Below are 19,490 nucleotides of genomic sequence, written 5' to 3'. Positions count from 1 at the left end.
CAATACAAGAATTGGTAGCAGAGAGACAGAGGAAAACAAGGACCTGGAAGATACTTGTAACTAAAGATCAGCCTCCTACAAAAAGCCAAACAAAACCAACTGGGTTAGCATTGGATATAATTGTCCTGATGGAGATTTAACTTTTTAAAATAATCAAGTTATTTTACAAGGATATATTGTGACATATTAACTCTGGAATTTAACGCATTTTTGTCAAAATTTACTTTTTCCCCCAAAACTGGCTTTTGACATTAGAAAGAAGAAAACCAGGACCCTGTGTGCCTTTCCCAGGCCACCTGGCAACTGAGGACAGTTACAAGAATCTGGGGCAATAGATGCCACCTCCAGTTACGAGGTTAAGAAAGAGTACACACTGAACTCATTCTTCTGTGATCCTGCTCAGGTTTAAGGGTCTGTCATCTGTTGGCTGTTGTTTTCTCTACTTGGGCACATGCACAACTGTGGTTTCATCTAAACAAGCATAAAATGATAAAGACGCTTTCATATTTCACTGTTTTGATCAGCCAGTGGTATCAATTAATTTGTTCTTTCTGTCATTTAACATTAAAAGGGGTTTTCTTAAAAAAGTAAATAAAAGGGTTTTCTTTAATTAAGTCGTTTGCTTTCATTATCTTATCTATTCTCTGGTTAAACAGGGTGAAGTGAAAGTGAGACAAGGTAGAAGGCAATTAGATTCCAAACACACAGAAGAGCTCTGAACTCACATCTTCGTAAATGTCAAAGAAGGTGGCAACCACTGCATCTCTGATTTGGTTTAGGTCCATCAGCTCCCAGTAGACTTTAAACATACGATGTGCCCCCTCACAGCTTGCATTAGTACAAGGGACATTCTCCAGTAAAAAGGCCTGCTGATTGCTGTGAGACAAAGGAGAGGTATTTAGTTAATAATAAAACGTATCAATGCTGAGTAGCGTCAGCTGTGCTGTATTTCCTAGAATCAAAGAGATGGTAAATGGTATATACTGAAGAAAAATGAAAAAAATCTCAATGTCTTAATAATTGCTGTCCTGAGCCATAAAAAGCTTAAATTGTTGGCTATCCTTTTTCAGCCTTTGGCAAAAACCCTCAGGTTAGTCAGTTGTTGGCCTCTCTCGTTTTTGGTTCCCAAGTCTGTCTCTCTGCTCTTCTCTGCTGCTCCACAGCCAGTGAACCCGTGTTTCATTACTGAGTTCCTGGACACAGTCATAATACCTTTAGATGTGTATAACTCAAGTGAATATTTGCATTTTAACTGGAGATTCCTGACATTCCTAAGTCTTACAAACCCAAAGCAGTAAGTCTACAATGATAGAATTTTAGCTTCCCAGATGTATAGCAGGCTGAGCACCTCTCAGATAAGATAGGAAAAAAAAAAGTATTGTATTTTGCATAGCTATGAAGTCCTCCCTTTTGAAAATCTTACTCTATAGGCAATGTGCTTATGAATTTAGATTCTGGAATCAGACTTCCTGGATTCAAAGTATGTTTCTGTCATTTCGCAGTTATGTGAACTTAAAAAAAGTTATTTCACCTCTTGAAGACTCAGATCCTTCTTTGTAAGCTGAGTAATAAGTACTTACAGAATTGTTATAAAAAAGAAATGAAATACTGACTGCAAAGCACTTAGAACAATTCCTGCCATCCAGTTCAATCTTAGTAAAAGTGTTTATACTATCATCACTCTTATTTATGTAGTGCAACACCATGCCATGTAAAAATATTTTCTTTAAATACAGATGTAACTTTAGTAAATAGTGAGATTTTATAAAATGACTCCTGTATCAGGCATTTTCTAATATTTACATTCCTTCATGTCCCTTTATGTTACACAGAAAATAATAAACTAAAAGGTTTACATTTTGTTACTGTTCAATTTTCTCTAATAATTATTTTAAATAAAACTATCAAGACAAATTTCTTTTTTCATGTGAAAATATTACTTTGGGTATTACTTTGGGTTTTGGCATTTTAGAAAAGAAAGTTCTATTGTAGGAAAGGTAAATTTTTTAGTGTTCAAGAGAGTAATGAAACACAAGCAAAATATTTGTTTGATGTACTTAATATATGATTGGCTTCATATTATTTTCCTAGTTAAAAAATATTAACACAAATAGTTTAAACTTACAGATTATAACATTTACATGGAAAATTTGAGGTGGCTTTGATCAAGACCTAACATATAATAATGTTCTTCCACTAGAAGGAAAAATAATTTCTACTTTGTCTCCTGTCTAATAACTGATTTTAAAATTCTATTTTGTAATGTTAGGTTGGTGCAAAAAGTAATAGTAGTTTTGGACTCTGGATTTTAAATCATTATAATTAGGTTCAAACACATCTTTATTAATAAAAACAGGAGCCATTTCAATCAAAGCATTTTTGCCAACAAGAAATAAGTTTGCTTATTCCTGTAGCATAAAAATCTGTGCTTTGGGAATTGCCAAATTCTTGGAAAGCGTTTTCCGCCTCCTGCTGCTTGGGGAAACATTTTCCCTGCAAAAGGTTGTTGAGATGCTTGAAGAAGTGGTAGTCGGCTGGAGAGAGGTCAAGTGACTACGGCAGATGAGGCAAAACTTCATAGTAGTTCAACTTTTGAAGTGTTGGTTGTGCGACATGTGGTCAGTCACTGTTGTGGAGAATTGAGCCCTTTCTGTTGACCAATGCTGGCTGCAGTGTTTCATTTTCTGGTGCATCTTATCAATTTGCTGAGCATACTTCTCAGGTGTAATGGTTTCGCTGAAATTCAGAAAGCTGTAGTGGATCAGACTGGCAGCAGACCACCAAACAGTGACCATGACTCTTTTTCAGTGCAAGTTTGGTTTTGACAAGTGCTTTGGAGCTTCTTCTCAGTCTAGCTATTGAGCTGGTGGACACTGGGTGGCATATAAAATCTGCTTTTCATCATACTTCACAATCTGATTGAGGAACAGTTTGTTGCTGTTGCCTAGAATAAGAGAAGATGACACTTCAAAACAACAATTTCTTGGTTTGTGGCCAGCTCATGAGGTGCCCACTTATCAAGCTTTTTCACCTTTTCAATTTGCTTCAAATGCCAAACAATCATAGACTGGTCGACACTGAGTCCTTCAGCAACTTCTCGTGTAGTCCTTCAGCTTTGATGATCCTCTCAGTTGGTCACTGTCAACTTCCAATGGCCAGGCACTGTGCTCCTCATCTCCTCTGCAAAACTTCTTGAACCACCACTGCACTGTATGTTCATTATTTCCTGGGCCAAATGCATTGCTGATGTTACAAGTTGTCTCTGCTGCTTTACGACCCATTTTGAACTCGAATAAGAAAATTGCTCCAATTTGCTTTTTGTCTAACATCATTTCCCTAGCCTAAAATACATATAAAATAAATAGCAATATTTCAATAGCAAAATATATAAAGCAAGAAATGCACATTAGAATGATATATAACATAACCATGTTTATTTAAGAATATACTCTACTATCAAACGGCAAAGTTCAACAATGCAAAACTGCAATTACTTTTGCACTAACCTAATAACAGCCAAGATAGCATATTAAAAAGCAGAGACGTTACTTTGCCAACCAAGGTCCGTCTAGTCAAGGCTATGGTGTTTCCTGTGGTCATGTATGGATGTGAGAGTTGGACTGTGAAGAAAGCTGATCGCCGAAGAATTGATGCTTTTGAACTGTGGTGCTGGAAAAGACTCTTGAGAGTCCCTTGGACTGCAAGGAGATCCAACCAGTCCATTCTAGAGGAGATCAGTCCTGGGTGTTCATTGGAAGGACTGATGCTAAAGCTGAAACTCCAATACTTTGGCCACCTCATGCGACAAGTTGACTCACTGGAAAAGACTCTGATGCTGGGAGGGACTGGGAGCAGGAAGAGAAGGGGACGACAGAGAATGAGATGGCTGGATGGCATCACCAACTCGATGGACATGAGTTTGAGTGAATTCCGGGAGTTGGTGATGGATAGGGAGGCCTGGCGTGCTGTGATTCATGGGGTCGCGAAGAATTGGACACGACTGAGCGACTGAACTGAAAGCGTCTGTCTGAAATGCAGGAGACCTGGGTTCGATCCCTGGGTCAGGAAGATCCCTTGAAGGAAATGGCAACTCACTGCAGTATTCTTGCCTGGAGAATCCCATGAACGGAGGAGCCTGGTGGGCTACAGTCCATGGGGTCACAAAGAGTCGGACACGACTGAGCGACTTCACTTTTCACTTTCACCCATCCTACCTTTCTAGATAAACAATTTTACTATATATTTCACAGAAATGAAAACTACTCTATTTTTTTATTAAATAATATTAAAACATGAGAACCAATGATAAAGGTGACTTTTCTTTTCTCTTTTTGGTTACGCCATGCAACTTGTGGGATCTTAGATTTCTGACCAGGGATGGAACCTGGGCCCATGGCAGTGAAAGCATTGAGTATTAACCACTGGAGAGCCAGTGCAGCCTTTCTACAATCTTGTATGACCCATGCATCACACTGGTAACATTCCGAGTGAGCACTTGCCTCTGACTTCCCTTTTCAAAATGGGGATGCAAGGATTTCACTATTGTATTACAACTCTAGCCATAGTTTCAAATACACACTGTAACCTGCAACAAAAACTCTAACTGCAGTTGAAGAATTTAATATGTCATTTTAATTTCTGATATGAATTTGCAAAGATTACAAATGCTACATATCATAGATCTTGGCTAAATGCTCACTAAACAGGTTTGTCTTCTATTCAGCAACATGCCGTCTGGAAAAATTTCAGTTCTTTTAAGCTCTACTGAGCCCTATAGGTAGAGCCCCACATCTATTAAAAATAAAATTTCATTTAAGCCCAGGAAGACACAATACTGATTCATTAGGTTTGGAAACCCTTGGGGGGAAACGGTCTTGCTTCTTTGAGTCAATTGCTCTATGTTTTTTGGCAATTACACAATTACAACCAATATAACTTTTAAAAAATGATTTCAAAAGTTATTATAAAATTCAAGCAATAGAGACATTAAAAAAGTTGAGATCCCTTCTTTCCAGGGATAATCATTGTTGACAGTTTAGTGAGCATCTTTCCAAACCTTCATCTGGGAGGTTCATATGTACTTAAGTACATATATCCTTCAACAACAACAACAAAAACCAACCCCAATTGAGTTCTACTATATGCATGATTCTGAAATATTTTTCTTTCTACTCAATAATATAGCATACACATGGGGAAAAGGGATACAATCTGAATGAGGACTGTTGATGTCTATTTTGAAAATTCCCCCCAGAGAGGTTGTACCAGTTTATATTCCTCAGCAGCAGCTCATCAAGCTACCTGTTTCCCCACATGCGCGTCCTTTTCAAAGCTTACTCCATTATACAGCTAAGTCATCATTAGGTTTTAACACCCTGCTATTGATAATCAGGTTGTCTTCAACTGTTCCCCATTACACACACACACACACGTTATTTCTCATTGAGAATTTGTATAAGGGTTTCCAAATAAAGTCATCTAGTCAAAGGATATACACATTTTAAATACCAACAGGTAAAGCTAAATGGTCTTCTAAAAAATGTACCAATTCATACTTCTAGTAGTATACAAGTATATCTTTCTTATCTTGCCAATATTGGTAACACTGCTTATTTTTGCCAATTGGTTAGCTGAAAAATTATCTCACTTTCCTGATTATGAGAGATTCTGAGTATTACCTTTATGTTTATTATCTATTCATATTTCTTTTAAGAACTGGCACTTTCATTTTTTTAATTATGGGTTTTTAAATCTCTGATTGTTAAGGGCATTAGCCCCTATGTGGGATTCTCATATTTTTACTTGTAAAATGAGGGTAAAAAGAGTACATTACCTAAAATGGCTGTTGTAAGGAATAAATGAGAAAATAAATGATAAATGGTTTATGGTTTAATATAATGCCCAGTACATAGCAAAGAACACTTTCAGTATCTGCTGTTATATGTAATGTTATTACTCTGATATGTTCCAAACATGTCAGCCTTTTATTTTGCTTTTTAATGCATGGTTTCTTTAACTAAATGATTAATAATACATGAAAGTGAAAGTGTTAGACACTCAGTCATGCCCAATTCTTTGTGACACCATGGACTGTAGCCTAACAGGCTCCTCTGTTCATGGAATTCTTTAGGCAAGACTACTGGAGTGGATTGCCATCTTCTCCAGGGGATCTTCCCAACTCAGAGAACAAAACCGGATCTCCTGCATTGCAGGCAAATTCGTTACTGTCTAAGCTACCAGGGAAATCCTATAATAATACATATATACTCACTTATGCCAATATTTTTCTTATGTACTATAATAAATGTTAAAGAAAATCTATCAGGCAGATAGAAAAAAACACCAGAGGAGTATGTGCATTTACAAAAACGAATGAAGAGCAGTGAAAATGTGAAATATGTAGGCAAATAGAAACGATTCTCCTGTTATTTAAGTCTCTTTAAAGATAACTGATAATTAAACAACACAGAGTAGTGTTAAAGACATTGTTGTTTAGTCACTAAGTCATATCTAATTCTTTGCAACCCCATGGATTGTAGCCTGCCAGGCTCCACTACCCATGGAATTTCCCAGGCAAGAATACTGGAGTGAATGATCATTTCCCTGTCCAGGGGATCTTTCCAACCCAGGGAACGAACCCTCATTTCCTGTGTCTCCTGTAGTGGCAGGTGGATTCTTTACCAATGAACCACCTTGAAGGCCTGTTAATGATATTTTGTTGTTCAGTTGCTCAGTTGTGTCCGACTCTTTTCAACCTCATGGTCTGCAGCACACCAGGCTTCCCTGTCCTTCACCATCTCCTGGCGCTTGCTCAGACTCGTGTCCATTGAGTTGGTGATGCCATGCAACCATTTTGTCCTATCATCCCCTTCTCCTCCTGCCTTCAATCTTTCCCAGCATCAGGGTCTCTTTTAATGGTCAGGTCTTCACATTAGGTGCCCAAAGTATTGGAGCTTCAGCTTCAGCATCAGTCCCTCCAATGAATATTCAGGACTGACTTACTTTAGGATTGATTGGTTTGATCTCCTTGAAGTTCAAGGGACTCTCAAGAGTCTTCTCCAACTCCACAGTTCAAAAGCATCAGTTCTTCAGCACTCAGCCTTCCTTATGGTCCAACTCTCACACCCATACATGATTATTGGAAAAACACTCAGAGCTTTGACTATATGAACTTTTGTTGGCAAAGCAATGTCTCTGCTTTTCAATATGCTGTTAATGACATAAACATATGTAAAATAAAAAGTTTCCTCAAAAAACTAAAAACTGAACTACCATATCAGTTCAGTTCAGTTCACTTAGTCGGGTCCGACTCTTTGCAACCCCATGAATCACAGCACGCCAGGCCTCCCTGTCTACCACCAACTCCCGGAGTTCACTCAAACTAACCTCCATTGAGTCGGTGATGCCATCCAGCCATCTCATTCTCGGTCGTCCCCTTCTCTTCCTGCCCCCAGTCCCTCCCAGCATCAGAGTCTTTTCCAGTGAGTCAACTCGTCGCATGAGGTGGCCAAAGTTTTGGAGTTTCAGCTTCAGCATCAGTCCTTCCAATGAACACCCAGGACTGATCTCCTTTAGAATGGACTGGTTTGATCTCCTTGAAGTTCAAGGGACTCTCAAGAGTCTTCTCCAACACCACAGTTCAAAAGCATCAATTCTTCGGCGATCAGCTTTCTTCACAGTCCAACTCTCACATCCATACACGACCACAGGAAAAACCATAGCCTTGACTAGACGGACCTTTGTTGGCAAAGTAATGTCTCTGCTTTTTAATATGTTGTCTAGGTTGGTCGTAACTTTCCTTCCAAGGAGTAAGCATCTTTTAATTTCATGGCTGCAATCAGCATCTGCAGTGATTTTGGAGCCCCCAAAAATAAAGTCTAACACTGTTTCCACTGTGTCTCCATTTATTTCCCATGAAGTGATGGGACCAAATGCCATGATCTTAGTTTTCTGAATGTTGAAGGTAAAGCCAACTTTTTCACTCTCCTCTTTCACTTTCATCAAGAGGCTTTCCCCAAATCTAGATATATATTGAAAATAATTGAAATCAAGATCTCAAAGAGAGCTGAACTCACATGTTTGTTTTAGCAATACTCACAACAGTCAAGATATGAAAACAATCTAAGTGTCCATTAATGGAGGAATGAATAAAGAAAATGTGGTATATACATATATTGGAATATTAAGCCTTAAAGAACAGAAGAAAATTCTGCCATTGTGACAACATGGATGAACCTAGAGGACATTATGCTAAGTGAAATAAATCAGATGCAGAATGTACGATATTGCTTATATGCGGTATGAACTTACAGAAACAGAAAGTGGAATGGTGGCTGCCAGTGGCTGAAGGGTGGGGAAATGGGGAAATGTTGGTCAAAGGGCACCAACTTTAACTGCTGTGCTGTGCTCAGTCGTGTCCAACTCTTTGAGACCCCATGGACTGAAGACTGCCAGGCTCCTCTGTCCATGGGAATTTGCCAGGCAAGAATACTGGAGTGGATTGCCATACCCTCCTCCAGGGGATCTTCCTAACCCGGGATCAAACCCAGATCTCCTGAATTGCAGGTGGATTCTTTACTATCTGAGCCATCAAGAAAGCTGCTATGAGTTAATGTTTTAACCATATTAAGAAGAAGATGGCAATTATGTGAGATAATATATTATTGCAAAATTCAGACTTAAATTGAAGAAAGTACAGAAAATCACTAGATCATTCAGGTTTAACCTAAATCAAATCCCTTACGATTATACAGTGGAAGTGACAAATAGATTCAAGGGATTATATCTGATAGAGCCTGAAGAACTATAGACAGAAGTTTGTGATATTGTACAGGAAGGAGTGATCAAGACCATCCCCAAGAAAAAGAAATGCAAAAAGGCAAAATGGTTGTCTGAGGAGGACTTACAAATAGCTATGAAAAGAAGAAAAGTGGAAGGCAAAGGAGAAAAGGAAAGATACACCCATTTGGATGCAGAATTCTAAAGAACAGCAAGGAGAGTTAAGAAAGCTTTCTGAAGTGATCAATGTAAAGAAATAAAGGAAAACAACAGAATGAGAAAGACTAGAGATCTCTTCAAGAAAATTAGACACCAAGGGAACGTTTCATGCAAAGATGGGCACAATAACAGACAGAAATGGTATGGACCTAACAGAAGCAGAAGATATTAAGAAGAGGTGGCAAGAATACACAGAAGAACTATACCAAAAAGATCTTTATGACCCAGATAACCACAATGGTGTGATCACTCACCTAGGGCCAGACATCCTGGAATGCCAAGTCAAATGAAGCATCACTACGAACAAATCTAGTGGAGGTGAAGGAATTCCTACTGAGGTATTTCAAATCCTAAAAGACGATGCTGAGAAAGTGCTGCACTCGATATGCCAACATATTTGGAAATTTGGAAAACTCAGCAGTGGCCACAGGACTGGAAAAGGTTAGTTTTCATTCCAAGCCCAAAGAAAGGCAATACCAAAGAATGTTCCAACTACCGCACAATTGCACTCATCTCCTGCTAGCAAAGTAATGCTCACAATTCTCTAAGCCAGGCTTCAGTAGTATGTGAACTTCCAAATGTCGAGCTGAATTAAGACAAGGCAGAGGAACCAGAGATCAAATTGCCAACATCCTTTGGATCATCAAAAAGCAAGAGAGTTCCAAAAAAATATGTACTACTGTTTTATTGACTATTCCAAAGCCGTTGTGTGGATCACAAAAAACTGTGGAAAATTTTTAAAGACATGGCAACACCAGACCACCTTACTGCCTCCTGAAAAATCTGTATGCAGGTCAAGAAGAAACAGTTAGAACTGGACACGGAACAACAGACTGGTTTCAAATCGGAAAAGGAGTATGTCAAGGCTGTATATTGTCACTTTGCTTATTTAACTTACATGCAGAGTACATCATGCGAAATGCCAGGCTGGATGAAGCACAGGTAGAATCAAGATTTCTGGGAGAAATATCAATAACCTCAGACATGCAGATGACACCACCCTTATGGCACAAAGAAGAACTAACGAGCTTCTTGATGAAAGTGAAAGAGGAGAGTGAAAAAGTTGGCTTGAAACTCAACATTCAGAAAACTAAGATCACGGCATCTGGTCCCATCATGGACCATCTACTTCATGGCAAATAGGTGGGGAAACAGTGGAAACAGTGAGAAACTTTATTTTTTTGGGCTCCAAAATCACTGCAGATTGTGATTGTAGTCATGAAATTAAAAGACGCTTACTCCTTGGAAGGAAAGTTATGACCAACCTAGATAGCATATTAAAAAGCAGAGACATTACTTTGTCCACAAAGGTCCATCTAGTCAAAGCTATGGTTTTTGCAGTGGTCATGTACGGATGTGAGAGTTTTACTGTGAAGAAAGCTGATCGCCGAAGAACTGATGCTTTTGAACTGTGGTGTTGGAGAAGACTCTTGAGAGTCCCTTGGACTGCAAGGAGATCAAACCAGTCCATCCTCAAGGAAATCAGTCCTGAATATTCATTGGAAGGATTGATGCTGAAGCTGAAACTCCAAAACTTGGCCACCTAATGCAAAGAATCAATGCGACTCATTGGAAAAGACCTTGATCCTGGGAAAGATTGAAGGCAGGAGGAAAAGGGGACAACAGAGGATGAGATGGTTGGATGGCATCACTGACTCGATGGACAAGAGTCTGAACAAGCTCTGGAAGTTAGTGATGGACAGGGGAGCCTGGCATGCTGCAGTCCATGGGGTTGCAAAGAGTCGGACGTGACTGAGGGACTGAACTGAACCCAGTGAAATATTTATACAAAATCAAAGTATATATAAACAGTGAGACCTTTGTGAGTCTGGTTCTTTATTGACTTATTTTTAACTGAGACAATTAATTTACCAAAAAATTCATCATTTTAAAGTGTTCAATTTAGCAGTCTTTGGTACAGTCACAAGCTGTACAATCATCAACCCTACTAAATTCCAATCATCCTCACACAGAATCCCATCCCTATGAGCAACCACTCTCCATACAGCCAATTCCTACAGAAGAAATTCTCAAGTGCTCTAAACATTATTAACGAAATGTTTCTCCACACCCTTTCCAGCATTTATTGTTTGTAGACTTTTTGATGAGGGCCATTCTGACTGGTGTGAGGTGATATCTCATTGTAGTTTTGATTTGCATTTCTCTAATAATGAGCAATTTTTAGCATCTTTTCATGGAGAAAAGGGAATATTCTTGCACTGTTGGTGGGAATGGAAATTGATACAGCCACTATGAAAGATGGTATGGGGATTCCTTAAAAAACTAGGACTAAAACCACCATATGAACCAGCAATCCCACTCCTAGGCATATACCCTGAGGAAACCAAAATTGAAAGAGACACATGTATCCGACTGTTCACTGCAGCACTATTTACAAGAGCTGGAACATGGAAGTGACCTAGATGTCCATCGACAGATGAATGGTTAAACAAGTTGTGGTATATATACACGATGGAATACTACTCAGCCATAAAAAGGAACATAATTGAGTCAGTTCTAATGAGGTGGATGAACCTAAAACCTATTATACAGAGTGAAGTGAGTCAGAAAGAGAAAGATAAACACTGTATTCTAATACACATATACAGAATCTAGAAATATGGTACTGAAGAATTTATTTACAGGGCAACAATGGAGAAACAGAAATAGAGAACAGACTTATGAACATGGGAAGAGGGGAGGAGAGGGTGAGATGTATGGAAAGAGTAACATGGAAACTACCATGTGCAAAACAGATAGCCAACGGGAATTTGCTGTTTGGCTCAGGAAACTCAACCAGGGGCTGTGTATCAACCTAGAGGGGTGGGATGGGGAGGGAGATGGGAGGGAGGTTCCAAAGGGAGGGGTTATATGTATACCTATGGCTGATTCATGTTGAGGTTTGACAGAAAACAACAAAATTCTGTAAAGAAACTATCCTTCAATAATAATAATAAAAAAGAAATGTTTCTTCTAACAAGGTGACTCCTTTAGACAACTTGAGTCATCAGTATTTTAGATAAATATCAGTCAGATTCATTTAGAATTGGGGATACAAATAAAATTCAACCAAGGAAAACAAACTGTCCTGTCACCAGCTATATTTCATATTTACACCATATTCTAAAATCTATGAAATATTCATTGGTTCATGGAAGGTAAGAAATCCTCTGTACTTGAATACCTGTGAGACAGAAGAACCAACTACATTTTCCTTTTTAGGAAAAGCCTGACAATATGCTGTGTTAAGATAATTCTCCTTTCTCCTTTCAGTCGCTCAGTCGTGTCCGACTCTTTGCGACCCCGTGGACTGTAGCCTACCAGGCTTCTCCGTCCATGGGATTCTCCAGGCAAGAATACTGGAGTGGGTTACCATTTCCTTCTCCAGGGGAATCTTCCCGACCCAGGGATTGAACCCGGGTCTCCTGCATTGGAGGCAGAGGCTTTAACCTCTGAGCCACCAGGGAAGCCTTCAAAAACGGGAATTATCCCATCAGTGAAAATAATTAAAATAAGATTAAACCAGGAATGTATACATAATCACCTATTAAACCTTTTAAGTAGAGGACAAATAATATAGATAATTAACTAAAACCCTGAAAGAAAAAGCAGATGTAACACAATTAGTGCTTCTATAAAGCTAAAACCTTTTCTCATGTCAGGTCTTTCTGGGCCTTGAGTGACCTGAAGTGACCCAAATTTAAGATTTAAGCTCATTATTCAAATTTACTTTACCATTACTTGAATGTGAGACAAAATTTTCTTTTGGGGATAATGTTGGATTTAAAACATCAGAGTAACAGCATATCTATGATAATGAAAATTCATAGAAAATATCACTAATAAACTCTGATTCTCATGTTAGGATCAGTTCAGTTCAGTTCAGTTGCTCAGTCGTGTCCGACTCTTTGCAACCCCATGAATCACAGCATGCCAGGCCTCCCTGTCCATCACCAACTCCCGGAGTTCACTCAAACTCATGTCCATCGAGTCGTTGATGCCATCCAGCCATCTCATTCTCTGTCGTTCCCTTCTCCTCCTGCCCCCAATCCCTCTCAGCATCAGGGTCTTTTCCAGTGAGTCAACTCGTCACATGAGGTGGCCAAAGTATTGGAGTTTCAGCTTTAGCATCAGTCCTTCCAACGAACACCCAGGATTGATCTCCTTTAGAATGGACTGGTTGGATCTCCTTGCAGTCCAAGGGACTCTCAAGAGTCTTTTCCAGCACCACAGTTCAAAAGCATCATTTCTTTGGTGATCAGCTTTCTTCACAGTCCAACTCTCACATCCATACCATAGCCTTGACTAGACGGACCTTTGTTGGCAAAGTAATGTCTCTGCTTTTTAATATGGTATCTAGGTTGGTCATAACTTTCCTTCCAAGGAGTAAGCGTCTTTTAATTTCCTGGCTGCAATCGGCATCTGCAGTGATTTTGGAGCCCCCAAAAATAAAGTCTGACACTGTTTCCACTATTTCCCCATCTATATTCCATGCTACTCATGCTAAGAAACAGTAAGATGCTGAAGATGTAGAGAGACTATATCTACTGTGGGAAAGGTCATTAATTCAGCTTATGTACTGTGAGATAAAAACCTGAGTAAGTCTGTTTAAATATTCTAACTATAATGGCTATAATGCAAAAGGAATTTGAATTCAGGCAATCAATGATTCTCTTTCACTCTTTAGAACTGTATCAAACTCTACAGTATATGAAAAATGACATTATGTATCACTCTCATTTGGTATTTTACTTGGTTTCTGAGGTTCACTTATGTGGAAAGGAGGAAGGAGTTTCTAAGACCTATGAACAATAGTATTTTAAAAGCTAGGCTGACATAGATTTTATATATCATATTTGTTTCCCTTGATTAGATTCATGTTCAAAAATTTTTCGCTAAATTTCCCACATGTAATTGAGCATGTATCAATTTATTATTCTACTGTTTAGCTGACATTGGTTGTCCATCTTCTGAAAAGATTCAGAATAGACAATATATTTTCTTGGAACATGAGAATCCTAGTTCTCTCCCTTGCCATTATATTTCTTTAATTTTTGTTATTACAAAGTATACCATTTTTGAAATGCTAAATATGGATATAAACAAAAATGCTAGCAAGTGAATACACAGTAATAGGTATTTATAAAATATGGTACATTTTATATGAAGGAGTTGAGTCTTACAGAAGCACAGGTGCTCAAGTCATAAATCATGTAAATACTGCAATTGATCCATATAAATTTAACATCCTGAGTTCAACTGTATGTATAATGCTTGGTGCATTGTGAGAGAATGCTATATAATCTGTTGTTCAGTAACAACAATAAAAGTATAGAAAACAGGCTAAAGACTTATATTTTCATATGTATTCTTCTATATTTCATTTCACAGTATAAGTGTACAGAGAGAACTGCCCAGATCCATTTACTTCTCTCTATAGCTCTTATGGGATTTCCTGGTAGCTCAGCTGGTAAAGAATCTTCCTGCAATACAGGGGACCCCGGTTCCATAGGCTACCCACTCTAGTATTCCTGGGCTTCCGGTATGGCTAAGCTGGTAAAGAATCTGCCTGCAATGCAGGAGACCTGGTTTCAATCCCTGGATTGGGAAAATCCCCTGGAGAAGGGAAAGGCTACCCACTCCAGTGGGTAGAGAATTCCACGGACTGTGTAGTCCATGTGGTTGCAAAGAGTTGGACATGACTGAGCGACTTTCACATAGCTCTTCTAACTTCCACATGATTTAAGGGATTTTCAGAATAATTTTGCCATTTTCAGGATGCAGATAGTGATCATCTCTAGGAAAAGTGATTATGGATGATTTAAAAAACTTTTATTTCCTAAATATCTATAATTTGTGTTTATTAGAAAAACATACATTCTATTAAATCAGAGAATGCCTTGTTAGCCTTCCAGTAAATCATGCCAGCTTCTGTTACATATTATAAAATAAACTTCTCTTCTGGATAAAACATGCTTGATCATGAACAAGTCAATGATTCCAGATGACACCACTAGTATTCAGCACTATAATGAAAGTTGGCCAATGCAATAAGGCCAGAAAAAGAAAGAAGAGAAAAAACAATTGTATACTAAGAGCCTTGACTATCCTTATTTTTAAACGAAATGAAAATATACATGGGAAGCCCAAGATAATATACAAACTATTAAAATAAGAGAATAAAATAAGATTGGTGAATACAAGATCCATGGAGCAAAATCAGCAGTTTGCTCGCATACCAATAATGATTAGAAAATCAACAGAAGTAAAACTGTCACTAATTGCAGATAAAATAATATTTTATGTAGAAAATCCTAAAGATGCTACTAAAAAACAATTAGAGCTCATGAATGAATCTGATAAAGTATGTTAAAATTAATGCACAGAAATCCATTGCATTTCCATACACTAACAATGAAAGATCAGAAAGAGAAATTACGGAAACAATCCCACTAAGGAAGCAAAAGACTTGTACTCCCCAAACTGTAAGATGGTGATGAAATAAATCAACTATAACATAGATGGAAAGATATATCATGTTTTTGGATTGGAAGAATCAATACTGTCAAAAGACTACACGCAAAGTTAAAAAAGAAAAAACAGACTATACTACTTGAGGTAATCTCCTGACTCAAAGCAATACCAGTCAAATTACCAATGGCATCATTTGCAGATATAGAACAAAAATATCCTTAAGATTTGTATGGAAACACAAGACCCCAAATAGCCAAAACAATCTTAAGAAAAATGGAGCTCGAAGAATCAGGTTTCCTGACTTCAGACAATACTATAAAGCTGCAATGATGAAAACAGTATTATACTGGCATAAAGACAGACTTATAGATCAATGGGACAGGATAGAAAGCCCAGAAATTAACTTATGCACCTATAGTCAATCAATATACAACAAAGGAGGCAAGCACATACAACGGACAAAAGACAGTCTTTTCAGTAAGTAGTGCTGGGTCAACTGGACAGCTACATGTACAAGAATGAAATTAGAACATTTTCTAATACCACACACAGAAATAATCTCAAAATGAATTAAAATACCTAAATGTAAACGTGAGACCAGATACTCTAAAACTCTTAGAGGAAAATATAGGCAGAATCCACCTCCTAGAATAATCAAAATAAAAACAAAAATAAAATGGGAACCAATTAAACTTAACTATTTTTGTACAGCAAAGAAAACCACAGAGGAAATGAAAAGACAACCCACAGAATGGGAGAAAATATTTGCAAATGAAGTGATTGACAAAGGATTAATCTCCAAAATATACAGATAGCTCATGCAGCTCAATTAAAAAAAAATAACGCAATCAAAAAATGGGTAAGAGATCTGAGTAGACATTTCTCCAAAGACATACACATGGTCAAAAAGCACATGAAAAGGTGCTCAACATGGCTAAGCACTCTGTTAGTCACTTATTCGTGTCCAACTTTTTGCAATGCCAGGACTGTAGCCTTGTAGGCTTCTTTGTCCATGCGATTTTCCAGGCAAGAATACTGGAGTGGGTTGCCATTTCCTACTCCAGGGGATCTTCTCAATCCAGGGATCAAACCCACGTCTCTTGCACCTCCTGCATTGGCAGGTGGATTCTTTACCACTAGCACCACCTGGGAAGCCCAGCCACCTGGCTAAGCATTCAGTTCAGTTCAGTCGCTCAGTCGTGTCCGACTCTTTGCAACCCCATGAATCACAGCACACCAGGCCTCCCTGTCCATCACCAGCTCCCGGAGTTCACTCAAACTCATGACCACTGAGTCGGTGATGCCATCCAGCCATCTCATTCTCTGTCGTCCCCTTCTCCTCCCACCCCCAATCCCTCCCAGCATCAGAGTCTTTTCCAGTGAGTCAACTCGTCGCATGAGGTGGCCAAAGTATTGGAGTTTCAGCTTTAGCATCAGTCCTTCCAATGAACACCCAGAACTGATCTCCTTTAGGATGGACTGGTTGGATCTCCTTGCAGTCCAAGGGACTCTCAAGAGTCTTCTCCAATACCACAGTTCAAAAGTGTCAATTCTTCGGCGCTCAGCTTTCTTCACAGTCCAACTCTCACATCCATACATGACCATGGGAAAAACCATAGCCTTGACTAGACGGACTTTTGTTGGCAGAGTAATGTCTCTGCTTTTTAATATACTATCTAGGTTGGTCATAACTTTCAGAATTTTTAAAATATTAAACTAACCTCACTTTGCTGACAAAGGTCCGTCTAGTCAAAGCTATGGTTTTTCCAGTAGTCACGTACAATTGTGACAGTTGGACCATAAAGCAGGCTGAGTGCCAAAGAATTAATGCTTTTGAATTGTGATGATGGAAAACTCTTGAGAGTCCCTTGGACTTCAAGGAGATCAAACCCATCAATCCTAAAGGAAACCAATCCTAAATATGTACTGGAAGACTGATGCTGAAGCTCAAATACTTTGGTCATCTGATGTGAAGAGCCAACTCACTGTAAAAGACCCTGATGCTGGAAAAGATTGAAAGCACAAGGAGAAGGGGGCAGCAGAGGATAAGAAGGCTAGATAACATCACCAACTCAATGGACATGAATCTGAGCAAACTCTGAGAGACAGTGAAGGAGGGGGAAGCCTGGCATGCTGCAGTCCATGGGGTCGAAAAGAGTTAGACGTGACTTAATGATTGAACAACAAAAAATGAATTCATAGAATAAATTATTTGGTCACAATGTTAATATTCTTTTGCTACACTGATGGAATTCTTTGTTGTAACAGGAAATATATATTTGGCCTTTGAACCCAGTTCTTGGCACAGAGCTCCTCAAAATTTTGTACTGCATGACAGGAATGTCATTTGGTATTCAAACAATCCCTTTCAGTCATATCTGAGTTAATGCTAATGAGATGACTGGGGGTGGGGTGGGGGTGGGGAAGGCTCAATAGCTTCAGGATGGTGACTAGTTTCAAGAAAGAACAAGCCTCGGAACTTCAGGGAAGGGTAGAAGGACAGGAGCTCGTCCACCAATGGCCAGTGATTTAATCAGTCATGCCTAAGAAATCAAAACCTCCATAAAAGCCTTAAACAACTGAATTCAGGGGGCTTCCAAGTTGCTGAACACATCTGGATGCTTTCAAGGAGGCATACCATAATTCCACAGGGGCAGAGTGTCCAATGCTTAGGACCCTTTGGGACTCTATGTACCTTTTTATCTGGTCACTCATTTGTATCTTTTATAATAAACTGTAATAGTAAAAAATAAAATTTTAATGAGTTCTATGCTTAGTTTCTCGAAGAAGGCAATGGCAACCCACTCCAGTACTCTTGCCTGGAAAATCCCATGGGTAGAGGAGCCTGGTAGGCTGCAGTCTATGGGGTCATGAAGAGTCAGACACTACTGAGCGACTTCACTTTGACTTTTCACTTTCATGCACTGGAGAAGGAAATAGCAACCCACTCCAGTGTCTTGCCTGGAGAATCCCAGGGATGGGGAAGCCTGATGGGCTGCTGTCTATGGGGTTGCACAGAGTCAGACACGAATGAAGCGACTTAGCAGCAGCAGCATGCCTAGTTTCTAAAAAATTATCAAACATGCAAGGTGAGGATGTTGTGGAAACTCAAATTCATAACCAAGTCAGACAGAATGCCAGGCAGCCTGGACATCTGGGACTCGATACTGACCTGACAAAAACCTTAAATATGTAGTGTGCTATACTAACTACCTGGAACAGTATTGTCAGAAAAGGATTGAACTGTTGGATACCTATTTGGTGTCAGAGCATCAGATTCAACTGGCTAATACTTTGGGAATTTTGTCTTTTTGTTAATGAAGAATACCACTCTGTAGTTTTCTTTCTTTTTTTGTATGTGTACAGTCTCTGTGTTGTTTGGTATCACAAAAATATTAGCCTCCTAAAATGAATTTAGTTGAGAAGTGTTCCTTACCTTCTGTTTTCTGGAAGAGACTGTGTAGAGTTATTCTTAAAAAGGTTTGATAGACTCTGCCAGTGAAATTATCTGGATCTGGAGATTTCTGTTTTCTTAAATTATATTTTTAATTGGAGGATAATAATTTTACAATATTGTGATGGTTCTATCTTACATCAACATGAATCATCCATAGGCATACATATGTCCCCTCCCTCTTAAATCTCCCTCCCACTTCCCTCCCCATCCCACCCTCCAGGTTCTCACAGAGGATCCGCTTTGGGTTCCCTGTGTCAAACAGTAATTTCCCACTGGCTACCTGTTTTACATATGGTAGTGCATATGTTTCAGTACTACTCTCTTAAGTCATTCGCCTTTTCCTTCCCTACTGTCCACTAGCCTGTTCTTTATGCCCGTGGCTCCCTTGCTGCCCTGCAAATAGGTTTATCATATAGATTCCATATATATGTGTTAATATACAATATCTGTGTTTCTCTTTCTGACCTACTTCACTCTGAATAACAGATGCTAGGTTCATTCACCTCATTAAAACTGTTTCAAATGTGTCCTTTTTATAGCTGAGTAATATTCCATTATGTAT

At 38.8% G+C, this 19,490-nt stretch overlaps 1 protein-coding gene across 2 annotated transcripts in view; it reads right to left on the bottom strand.

The window, feature by feature from the left end:
• Nucleotides 1–19,490, bottom strand: part of ITFG1 (integrin alpha FG-GAP repeat containing 1) — a 308,578-nt gene that overhangs the window by 86,725 nt on the left and 202,363 nt on the right. For both annotated transcript variants that reach the window (XM_055412847.2, XM_088830526.1), the window contains exon 11: nucleotides 726–876. In XM_055412847.2, the coding sequence (XP_055268822.1) occupies nucleotides 726–876 (151 nt within the window). The remainder of the gene's footprint in view (nucleotides 1–725; nucleotides 877–19,490) is intronic.

This window comes from Moschus berezovskii, chromosome 22, assembly GCF_049115385.1.
Source record: "Moschus berezovskii isolate FMDL1 chromosome 22, NW_MosBer_1.0, whole genome shotgun sequence".
Taxonomy (NCBI): Eukaryota; Metazoa; Chordata; class Mammalia; order Artiodactyla; family Moschidae; genus Moschus; species Moschus berezovskii.
This window is presented reverse-complemented; position numbering and strand designations above follow the sequence as displayed.